Below are 12,316 nucleotides of genomic sequence, written 5' to 3'. Positions count from 1 at the left end.
CACGTGTTCACATTTGTCCCTTCCAACCCTAGACATGCCTTCTCCCACTCTGCTTTTTCCCTAGCACTGTAGGTGTAATTCACTTTGTTACCCTCAGCCAGAATGTAAGCACCATGAGGATAAGAATCTTTGTTTTAAACAGTGATGTATTCCAAATGCCTGGAACAGTCAAACACATAGGCACTCACTTTGTTGATTGAATGAGTGAGTGAATGCATCTTACTACCCCGCCTACCCCCATCCCCCATGGTCCGTACTTAATTGGTTAGAAAACAGGGACATGGGAATGCCTGTCTCAGATTCCGTCTATTTGTTCCTGTTATTCTTCACATGTAACTTCCATCGTCAAGGTCACCTTATGGTTCCAATGCTGCCATTTTGTTCCAGGCAGGAAGAGGAGGAGGAGGGTAGGACTAAAGGACTCCCAGCTGAGTCATGCTCCTTTCTAAGGAGACTTCCTGGAAGCTGACGCCTTCCCCAGTAACTTATGCTTACCCCTCATTGACCAGAACTTGATCATACAGCCACCCTTTCTGCTAGGAAGGCCAAGAAATGTAGGCACAGTCCCTTCCAAAACAAAATTAGAGCCTTGTTAGGAAGAAGGATGTGAGTTAGGTAACTGGCAGTGCCTGCCCCGCGGGTTATCCTCCAGCTGGCTGGGGAGGGAATGGCGGCAAGGGTTTCTCCTATCTGAACCTGTGCAGGATGACCTTATTTTGCTTGGGGACAAAGTCTGTGAGACAAGTAGGGTCTGGTACCTAATCACTAGTGGCCAGGTGGTGACTGCTGGGCAACCCAGGGAACCAGCAAGACCAGGTTTTTTTTTTTTTTTTTTTTTTTTTTTTTTGTGTGTGTGAGGAGATCAGCCCTGAGCTAACATCCGCCAATCCTCCTCCTTTTTTTTTTTGCTGAGGAAGACGGCCCTGGGCTAACATGGGTGCCCATCTTCCTCCACTTTATATGGGACGCCGCCACAGCATGGCTTACCAAGCAGTGCGTCGGTGCGCGCCCGGGATCCGAACCAGCGAACCCCGGGCCGCCGCAGCGGAGCGCGCGCACTTAACCGCTTGCGCCACCGGGCCGGCCCCAAGACCAGGGTTTTTAAGTATACTCTTTGGGTCTTGCAAGGGTTCGATTTGATGTGGTTGTCTAACATTTTCATAGCATGCTTGAAACTTAAACACAGCAGACTTCTTAGTGGTTATTACAACATCCAGAAAAGCCTCTCCTGAGACCTACCCCAGGCTGTCATGTCAGCAAGGGAAGCAGTCCAGGGTTACGTGTGGAGTCCTGCTGCTTCTGGGCGTCTACTGGGATTCTTCATCAGCGGCTCCCTCTACAGGAACTTTCTGTCGGACTTCGGGCTTCCTGACTCTCCCACCCCTTCCTGGCCTGAGACTATTTTGATTTTTGCACAGGTGCTGTTATGGATCTAGCGTGTCAAGGAAAATGAGTTAAACACTCTTATCCCTCTAAAAAATGTTGATCCTGATGCTGTTTAAATGGAAAAACTGCAGTAAGGGAAAGAGGAGATCCATGTTGAAATGGAAATTTTATGTTTCTCCTTCAGAATGAAAGATAATGGAGGCTTTAACTAACTGAAACTGCCCGCAGTATGGTTAGCTGGGAAATTTCAATATGGACTTAGTCTCCAGGGCCAGGCAGATGACAGAAATGAGCGGGCTTCTATCCTGAGGGCATCGTGGATGTCTTAACACAATGACACTCTACATACGAAACACACAGGCCTAAGAAAAATTAATATGTGAGTGCTCACTCTTTTCAGGCACCGTTTTAAACACTTTACATGTATTGTCTAATTCAATTCTCACAAAGCCCTGTGAGGTAAGTGATGTTGTAATCATTCTTCTTTACTGTTGAGGGAACTGAGCCTTAAGAGGCTAAGTAATGTAAGTGCCCACGTTGGGAAGCGGCAGAGCAGGGACCAGAACCAAGCACGCTGGCTCGAACCCTCACTTTAATCAGCACGTTGAGGTCACGTCCACAAAGGAACAGTTTCCCTCTGATGTTCAAGCTTCCGTTTTTCCTACTCTCGACAGAGACATTACTAGACATGTGTTACTTTTCTGCTCACTGTACTATAACAACACTGGTCGAGGTGTGATGGCCACTGGCACTTGGCCTCAACGGAGGAGAGACAATTGGGAGTGGTGAGGACTGAGGCAACAGGGTATCTGCAGAGTTCATGCCCTGGCTAAAGAAGGCAACTGCTCCTGGTTCCAGCCAGTTGTGGCCCAGTGTTGCCTGATAGTCTTTTTTTTTAATAGAAGCCTGATCTGGATTTTTTTTTTTTTTTAAAGATTTTATTTATTTATTTTTCCCCCCAAAGCCCCAGTAGATAGTTGTATGTCGTAGCTGCACATCCTTCTAGTTGCTGTATGTGGGACGTGGCCTCAGCACGGCCGGAGAAGCGGTGTGTCGCTGCGCGCCCGGGATCCGAACGCGGGCCGCCAGTAGCGGAGCGCGCGCACTTAACCGCCAAGCCACCGGGCCGGCCCCCTGATCTGGATTTTTATGACAAGTATCCTAGTTTTTAATTGTTTGCAGCTAATTCAAGAGTTTTAAGAAAACAGTGCATAGGCATAGCAAAGGAAACAAACAACAGAGTGAAAATGCAACCTACAGAATTGTAGAAAATATTTGCAAACCATGTATCTGATAAGGGGGTTAATATCCAAAATATATGAGAAACTCATATAGCTCAATAGCGAAAAACATAATAACCGCATTGAAAAATGGGCAAAGGACCTAAGTAGACATTCCTCAAAAGGCATACAAATGGTTGACAGATACGTGAAAAGGTGCTCAACTTCACTAATCATCAGAGAAATGCAAATCAAAACCACAATGAAATATCACCTCACACCTGTTAGAATGACTGTTGGCAAGGATGTGGAGAAAAGGGAACACTGTACACTGCTGGTGGGAATGTAAATTGGTACAGCTATTAAGGAAAACAATATGGAGGTGCCTCAAAAAATTAAAAATAGAACTGCTTTATGATTCAGCAATCCTTTTCATGGGTATATATACAAAGGAAATGAAATCAGGATCTTGAAGAGATAACTGCACTCCCAGGTTCATTTCAGCATTATTCACAATAGCCAAGATATGGAAAGAACCTAAATGGCCATCGATGGATGAATGGGTAAAGAAAATATGGTATATACATACAATGGAATATTATTCCACCTTAAAAAAGAGGAAAATCTTACCATTTGCAACAACATAGATGGACCTAGAGGGCATTATGCTAAGTGAAGTAAGCCAGTCACAAAAACACAAATCCTATATGATTCATAGAGACAGAAAGTAGAATGGTGGTTGGGGAAATGGGGTAATATTGGTCAAGGGGTACAAAGTTTCAGTTATGCAAAATGAAAAAGTTCGGGAGATCTAATGTACAACAGTATGACTGTAGTTAAGAATACTGTATTGTAGGGCCGGCCCCGTGGCTTAGCGGTTAAGTGCACGCGCTCCACTGCTGGTGGCCCGGGTTCGGATCCCGGGCGCTCACCGACGCACCGCTTCTCCAGCCATGCTGAGGCTGCATCCCACATACAGCAACTAGAAGGATGTGCAGCTATGACGTACAACTATCGACTGGGACTTTGGGGGAAAAATAAATAAATAAAATTATAAAAAAAAAAAAAGAATACTGTATTGTATACTTGAAATTTGCTGAGTGTAGATCTTGTGTCCTCACCACAAAAAAAAAGAAAATAACTGTATGAGGTGATGGATATGTTAATTAGCTTGATTATATTGATTATTTCACAGTGTATACTTAAATCAAGTTGTACACCTTAAGTATACACAGTTTTTAATTGTCAGTTCTACATCAGTGAAGCTGGGGTAGGGGAGCAGTGCATAGGCTAAACAACGCCTCCCTGCAGACCAGATGCACCCAGCAGCCACTGCTTCACAGCCTCTGGTCTAATTCATCGAGCCTGCAGCTCCTCTGTAAAATGTATTCATCAAGCTGATGTTTCTTGGGTGGTGAGTGTGTACAAGGGACTTTGGAATGTGCAATAGAGATTAGAAACTGTCACCATAATTCTATCAAATCATAGTATCAGAGAATGTTGGAACTGGAAAGGAACTTGGAAATATCTAGTCACATGTTTACCAAATCGTGGTGCAGACGAGATATTTTGAGGTGGCTCATAGATGAACAGTTTTTATTTTAATAGTTACACATTTATTTATTTATTTGTGAGGAAGAAGGTCCCTGAGCTAGCATCTGTTGCCGGTCTTCCTCTACTTTGTATGTGGGATGCCGCCACAGCATGGCTTGATGAGTGGTGTGTAGGTCCGCGCCTGGGATCTGAACCCACAAACGCTGGGCCACAGAAGCGGAGCACGCGAACTTAACCACTACACCACTGGGCTGGCCCCAGTTACACATTTATTTTAACATGCATTCAGAAAATATAATTAGCATATGAAACCTCTGACTTTTTGAGTCTTAGTGCTTAAGGTGAGTTAAAGAGCACTATTAAATATATATATGTAATATACTCAAACATTGCTTAACAGTGGGGATACCTTCTGAGAAATGCATCATTTGGCAATTTCGTTGTTATGTGAACACATAGAGTATACTTAGACAAACTTAGATGGTATAGTCTACTACACACCTAGGCTGTATGGTACTCATCTTATGGGACCACCGTCATTGCGCGGTCCATCATTGACCGACGTGTCGTTATGTGGCACATGACTGTATGTATAATAATGAAAGTGGTGTGTGAAAATGGCAGAAATTATGAAGATGGCGTGAGAATGACTGAAGTACGGGAAACACCGGTCTAGTCTAAATCGTCTTATTTAGATGAAGACCCGTGTTTAGGAGATTGTGACTGTGGCTGTGAATCTTCCTAACTTTCATTCAGGTTCTTTTTTGCCCTCTAAGAAAAGCACATAGAGCCAGCCCTGATGACCTAGTGGTTAAAGTTCGGCATTGACCGCTGCAGCAGCCCAGTTTGCTTCCCGGTGGTGGACCCACACCACCCGCCTGTCAGTAGCCATGCTGTGGTGGCTCACGTAGAAGAACTAGAAGGGCTTTACAACTAGGATATACAACGATGTTCTGGGGCTTTGGGGAGGAAAAAGAGAGAGAGGAAGATTGGCAACAGATGTTAGCAGAGGGCGAATCCTTCCCTGCCAAAAAAAAAAGATGTGATACTTGAACCTGTTGTCCCTTCCTTTCTCTCTGGAAAAAAAAAAATAGCATATAATATCAATATTTTCCACATAAATTTATTTACCCATTTAAGTAATTATGGTGGTTTTGTCAATTATATCTCAATAAAGCTTGGGGGGGATAAATAAATAAATAAATAGTTATGGTGGGTTAAGTGCTCAGTGGAAATTAAAATACTTCGTGCTGCTCTTCAGGACCTTGTGGACCAAGCACAGAACTAATAAAATATTGGCTTGATTAAAAATGCTCATTAAGGAAGAATTTAAAAGATTATTTTGGTTTTGTTTATTTAACGTTATGGCCTTTTTGGTCAGCATGATGTTTTATAAGTCAGTAATGTTTACTTCCAAAAGTCTAGTAAAGGGCTGTTTAGTAAGTTCTCCCAGAACTAGTTTTCTACAAAAACAACTGGTGCTGAACCTCTTCCACTTAAACAGTTAACATTTTACGAAATAATTGAGTTTAAAATTTAGTAAATCCTCGACTCTTCCAGTAGAAATCTCAAGCTGAGTTTGTGAGGAAATCAGAGGAGCAGAAGGCATGGCACTTAGCAAGCCTCCACGGTCCCTGGGGGGAAAGCTCCACCTTCTGTTCTGCCAGGAGCCATAGCTGGATGAAGTTCGGCTCCTGCCTCCAGCTTGGGGGTGGTGCGCCCTGGGCCGAGCAGCTGTGACTTAGGAAGGAAAAGTGTATAAGTCAGAGAGATTTTCGGGTTTCACAAAGGGAAACTTGAAGTCTTAGCAGATGCTGCCTGAGAGCTTCCAGATTTCACAGGACTTGTCTGCTGTGGGCAGAATCAGACCTAGCTTTGGGTTGTACTTATTTGCACCCTTTGCCTTCTGAAATGTGACTCTAGAGAACATTGACATAATCTCCTTCTCCCCCTTCCTTTATTTTCCTTGGAAATGCCCACATGTGTGTGTTTGTGTGTTTGGGTGTGTGTAGGGCCTGATGCTGGAGCTCAGGAGGTGGTGAAGGAGATCTTAGAAGATGTAGTCACGTCTGCCATTAAAGGTAAGAACCAAGAACCCAGCCTTTCCTCTTACTCGTTCCTCTAAAAAGATCCTTTGCCGGATATTTTAGTGGGTGAGTGCCCACCCCCAGTGAACTCATGGAAACTGAGTCTGCCCATGTCTGCCCTTCTCTCATATGGAATTCGAAAATTACTTGTTTTTAGTGATTGATTTTATTCTCATTTGGGTTGGGTTAAGAAGCATAGTCTGACGATGTTCGAGTTGGGTACTCCACATGGAAACACAGAGGGCCGTTCCCATATACATCCAGGTTTTCCCAGGAGTGGGCTATGAGCCCTGAGGTGGTGTCCACTGCTGCTGAATTTTCATGGCCAGCCATTGATGTGTCCAGGGGACAGTCCCCACGTCAGCAGGTGTCAGACACACAGGGAAGCTTTGTTCATTTTGTTAGACTTCATTCATAACTCCCTCAATTTTTTGCTGTGGTTTCAGTGGAATTAAACTTGTATAGCTCAGAATGACTGCTGGATGATTTTTTCTTTGTTTTTGCTCAAAATCTCACATCAGTGGCTATGTGTTGAACATTCAATTCCAGTGCCAATAAACCATTAATGGGTCAATAAATCAATAATTTAGTGGGTTGCAATCATCATTTTTTAAATGAAAGAGAATAAAATGAAAATAGAATATAAACGGAATGCATCACTTATAATAATGTTAAGCATTGTTTTATGAAACATGCATTTCACTTATTTTTGTGCACACATTTGTACTGGGTCATGATTTTTAAAATGTATTTCTTACTGAAGGTCATGGTCAAAGAAGTTCGACCCACTTCTCTAAGCCCTATCTTTCTATTAATTCAGGGTACCACCAAGCAATATACATAGATTTCATTATTTATTTAACTCCGTATAGAAATGTCTTTAAAATAGAATCATTTTATTTCATACCCTTAGAATTTTTTCTGGGATCACTACAAGAAGTCCTTACATAATGAACACTTATCTGTCTTGTTCACTGCTGTATCCCCCAGCCCCTTGCACAGAGCTTGGCACATAATAGGTACCTACTAAATATTTGTTGAATGAATATACGCTTTGTAAAACCATTATTGAAGATCATGCTTATTAAGTTGTTTGGTGTCCCTTATATAAATAAAGATCCAGATAAATTCCTCATAGAGTTCAGCTGTTCTGCTAATCATCAAATATGCTATCTTTCATTAAATGATGAAATCTATCTAATTCTGTGTCTTTCCCTTTTTCACACGACTGCCAGGAAGCTCAGGTCTACATTTTTTTTTCTGTGACGGAAATTTTGTGTTAGAACCGTCAGAACTCTTCATCTACATGGCTCTTCTTCTCTAACCCCTCTATTAATAGCCCTTTAAAAAAATCTGTGCTTTTCATGTTTAGCTGCTTCTAATCTTTTTCAAAAGTGGATGGGGTGCTGTATTGCACAATTCTGGAGGCACCATTGATGTGGACACGATATGAATGAAGCCCCTTGGGAGTAGGGCTGTGGGTAACAGACACTTGCGAAGCCTAAGCGCCACTTTGGCCAAGCCTTTGTCACTGTTATGTCAGTCACAGGGTAGTGGTGCAGGGAAAGGGGAGAAAGCAGTAGCCGGAGGGTTATGTGAGGAACTTCCCCTGGTGTCAGGTCGCCTTTTAGGATAAGTGCTAGCTTGGCGATGACTTTTGCACTTGCATTTTAAGAAGCAGCGCAGAAGCACGGTCTGATGGAACCTGAGAGGGTCCTGGGCGAACTGGGCTGCCAGGAATGTGCCGTTTCCCCAGCAACTGATGAGAACTCACAGACCAACGGGATAGCGGACGATAGGCAGTCCTTGTCGTCGGCGGATAATCTGGTATGTTGGTGACCCTCCTCTACAGACTCATTTGGATTTTTACTTTTTTAGAAGATGCAAAATTAAGTCTCTATCAGAAGCAGCGAGTGGAAACCAGCAAGCCTCGTTGAGTTATTCATTACTCAGTCCTGGCCTGATATTCTTTGTTTTAGTAGGTTCCATTGGAATGTGCTAATGTTGCTTGTATATAACATTAATATTAAACCCTGATTATTCAGACTTTTAAAAACTTACATTTCATACCCTTTTTCTTCTCTCTCAAAATAATATACACCATTATATAAAAATAAGAAAATATGGAGAAGGGAAATAAAAGTCATCCGTAATCCCCTAAACCAGAGATAACCCTTGTTAACATTTTACTTATATCCTTCTAGATTTTTCTCCCTCTCCCATACTTTTTTCCACTTAAATGTAATAACACAATAGATATGCTGTTTTGTAACCTGCTTTTTAATCTTAATGTATATTATGAACATCTTTTCAGGCCCATAGATATGTCTGCCATAATATATTTTTTTTAAATAGCTTTATTGTTCTCTTGAAAATGCCATATGTAAACATTCAGAACAGGAAGAAATATGATATTAACATCCTGTCTCAACCCACTGTCTGCACCTTTTCACCAGTGTTTCTCAACCTTTTTCATTATCATCCCCCACCAGGAGCCTTTTTATGTATTTCTTTTTCCTAATCACCACCTCTCTTCATGAAACTTTAAAGCCACTGATAAACTGGATATCTATTTATGTACTGTATAAATATCTTTTATACATAAAACGAAAAAGATTTTGTCCACACCTTCCACCTCCCCCCTCAAGAACCTAGTTTTGCCTCTGTCTTAGTCTGTTTGGGCTGTTATGACAGAACACCACAGACTGAGTGACTTAGAAACAACAGAAATTTCCCACAGCTCCAGAGACTGGAAGTCCCAGATCAAGGTACCAGCAGTTTCAGTGTCTGGTGAGGGCGCACCTCCTGGTTCTTAGATGGCTGGCTTCTCACGTGGCAGAAGGGGCTGAGGGAGCTCTCTGGGGCCTCTTTTTTTTTTTTTAGTGAGGAAGATGAGCCCTGAGCTAACATCCATGCCAATCCTTCTCTTTTTGCTGAAGAAGACCGGCCCTAAGCTAACATCTATTGCCAATCCTCCTCCTGTTTTTTTCTCTTTTTCTCCACAAAGCCCCAGGAGATAGTTCTATCTCATAGTTGCACATTCTCCTAGGTGCTGTATGTGGGACGCTGCCTCAGCGTGGCTGGACAGGCGGTGCCTTGGTGCGCGCCCAGGATCGGAACCTGGACCGCCAGCAGTAGAGCGTGTGCACTTAACTGCTAAGCCATGGGGCCGGCCTCTGGGGCCTCTTTAATAGGGACACTAATCCCATTCATGAGGGCTCCGCCTTTATGACTTAATCACTTCCCAAAGGCCCCACTTCCAAATATTATCACATTGGGGATAGCTTTCAACATGTGAATTTGTGGGTGACACAAACATTCAGTCTGTAGCAGTCCCCTTGAGGTTATATGGTCCCCATTAAGAATGCATTCAGGGGGATGTACTTGAATCCACATGAGGGACTCGTGTCTATATACTAGGCCGCAACTTGCCTTCTTCACTCAATGCTGTTTCATGGACATCTTTCTACATCAGTACATATGCATCTAACTAGTTTTTTTAATGCCACATAAAATTCTATCATATGGATTACCATAATCTAACCAATTCCCCGTTAAGTTTTTAGGTTATTTCAGTTTTATCACAGGAAACAGTCCTGTAATGGACATCTTTTTTTTTTTTTTTTTAACTTTTTATTTATTTATTTATTTTTCTCCCCAAAGCCCCAGTACATAGTTGTATGTCATAGTTGCACATCCTTCTAGTTGCTGTATGTGGGACTCGGCCTCAGCATGGCCGGAGAAGCCGTGCGTCGGTGCGCGCCCGGGATCTGAACCCAGGCCGCCAGCTGCAGAGCATGCGCACTTAACCGCTAAGCCACGGGGCCAGCCCATGTAATGAACATCTTTATAGATAAATCTTGTGCACATCCTTAATTCTTTCTTCAGGATAAATTCCTACAAGTAGTGTTGCTGGGTCAAGAGTTGGAAGCTTTCAGACTGTTGTTTCTTAACATCAGATTAGCCTGCAGGGAAGGTAATGCTTAACTCTCTGCCCACCTGTAGGCTGTCATTACTCATTTTCCCATTTCCTCATTAAAACTGGGCAATAGCGGTCATTCACATCTTTGCTAATCTGATGGGAGAAAGGTCCTGCCTTAAAAGTCAGTAGTAAGGTTATTTAGATTTATCTGTTATTTGCATTTCTTGGTGAATTGCTTATTCATGTTTTTTGCCTGTGTTTCATTTGGGAGGAGGGTTTCCATATTTCCTTAATGAGTTAGAAGCACTTTTTTTATGTTGAGGATATTAATCCTTGCCATATGGTACAAATATTTGTTTTTAAAATTTTTAAATGTGGCTTACTTTTTTAGTTAAAGAAGTATATCTTAGGGGCCGGCCCCGTGGCTTAGCGGTTAAGTGCGTGCGCTCCGCTGCTGGTGGCCTGGGTTCAGATCCCGGGCGCGCCCCGATGCACTGCTTGTCTGGCCATGCTGAGGCCGCATCCGACATACAGCAACTAGAAGGAAGTGCAACTATGACATACAACTATCTACTGGGGCTTTGGGGAGAAAAGAAAAAAAGAAGTATATCTTAAAATGCCTATTATTTTTTCCTCATCTGTCCTGCAATAGTATTCTTAGAAATCCTTTTTTACCTAAGCTAATATGAATAATTACCTATATTTGTTTTAGTTTTTGTATGGTTTGACATTTGCTCATTTATCGTTTTAGACCATCCATACCCACTTTTTGAAGGGCAAGGAACAAGGTTTTAGAATTGCTGTAATGACTCCCCCATAGCTCCTGTTTTGACATATGGTCCCCTCCCCCGTATCCCTCACACCCCCATTGGATAAATAAAAGAATTTAAGTTTCCATGAGATAATTACATTTCTTATTTTTGAAAATGAGTTATCCTTTTGTTTTGACCGTTTGGTTTTTCTCTTGTTTCTAATCTTAGGAATCAGATACACAAGGACATCAAGTGGCTGCTAGGTTCTCTCACATTCTGCAGAAGGATGCCTTCCTCGTGTTTCGCTCCCTTTGCAAGCTGTCCATGAAACCCCTTGGTGAAGGCCCCCCAGACCCAAAGTAAGGAGACAGCAGTTCTTGGCCATTTATAACCCAAATGACCCAGGAGGATCTTGCGGGTCCAAGAAACCCCAGTGTCTTGTCCCCTGGTTAGTGTGAATGCAGGAATTTACGGGATGGTCTTAACAGGTTTTCAAACTTGTGCACTCCTTACAGTCTTTTCACAATGAATTATCTCTGTGTCCCCACCAACCAAGATTTTGCCCAGTTTTACTTTCCTTGCTTTATTTTCTAAAAATAATCATTATGTTGAATACGCACCCTCTTTTTACTGACTGATGAATTTAATCTCCTGATGGGGGTGGGAGGGGCAGGATGCGTGCAAACCTCAGTTCCCTGCCCTGGTTGGAAACCTCTGCTTCCTGGATACAGATTGAAGCCCCAGATTCAACCCAGAGAAGCCACACCTTTCTGTGTAGTGAATGATTGTCAAAGCAGAGGCTTTGGAGCCAGAGAGAGCTGCATTCAATCCTGGCTCACTTGAGACCAACTCCACGGCCGTATGTTACCGAACCTCACCTAAAAAGTGGGAATCTGGAAAATCAGCTTACAGGATCCATTAAATGAAATGATATAATGACGTCCCGAGCACAGGGCTTTGTACTTTGAAAGAGTTTTATGGTCACTATTATTATCATTATTATTTGTCACTAATAATGGTCCTTAACTCTTGTATTGAAAATATGATGACCATTAGGGAAATGGTTCCTGAAAATTTCCCTTTCTCTCTATCCCTGTGGGCTGGGGTGGGAGCACGAGGCAGGTGGAGAAAGCGCACTGTTTTCGTTGTCTGTAAAGGTTGGGTGGAACAGATGTTGTAGTCTCACATAAATGATGGAAAGTTATTGGTTCTGTTAGGTTAGTTGCCGCACCAGCTTTCCAGCATCAGTTTACACTTATCTTGCTCCTGCTGTGTTCTCGACTTGATGGCAGAGAGAGTGACAGAGAGAATAGGAATTGGCTGCTCTTGTTCTCACAGGGCCTGCAGGTTCTTATAGGGCCCGCCTCATGCGTTTGCCCTCATTCTCTTGACCTT

The 12,316-nt window shown here is 42.7% G+C and overlaps 1 protein-coding gene across 1 annotated transcript in view; it reads left to right on the top strand.

The window, feature by feature from the left end:
- ARFGEF2 (ADP ribosylation factor guanine nucleotide exchange factor 2) overlaps positions 1–12,316 on the top strand; it is a 97,837-nt gene that overhangs the window by 28,241 nt on the left and 57,280 nt on the right. The window contains exons 7-9 of the mRNA XM_058562510.1: positions 6,173–6,241; positions 7,923–8,074; positions 11,150–11,280. Of these exons, the coding sequence (XP_058418493.1) occupies positions 6,173–6,241; positions 7,923–8,074; positions 11,150–11,280 (352 nt within the window). The remainder of the gene's footprint in view (positions 1–6,172; positions 6,242–7,922; positions 8,075–11,149; positions 11,281–12,316) is intronic.

This window comes from Diceros bicornis, chromosome 19 (assembly GCF_020826845.1).
Source record: "Diceros bicornis minor isolate mBicDic1 chromosome 19, mDicBic1.mat.cur, whole genome shotgun sequence".
Taxonomy (NCBI): Eukaryota; Metazoa; Chordata; class Mammalia; order Perissodactyla; family Rhinocerotidae; genus Diceros; species Diceros bicornis.
This window is presented reverse-complemented; position numbering and strand designations above follow the sequence as displayed.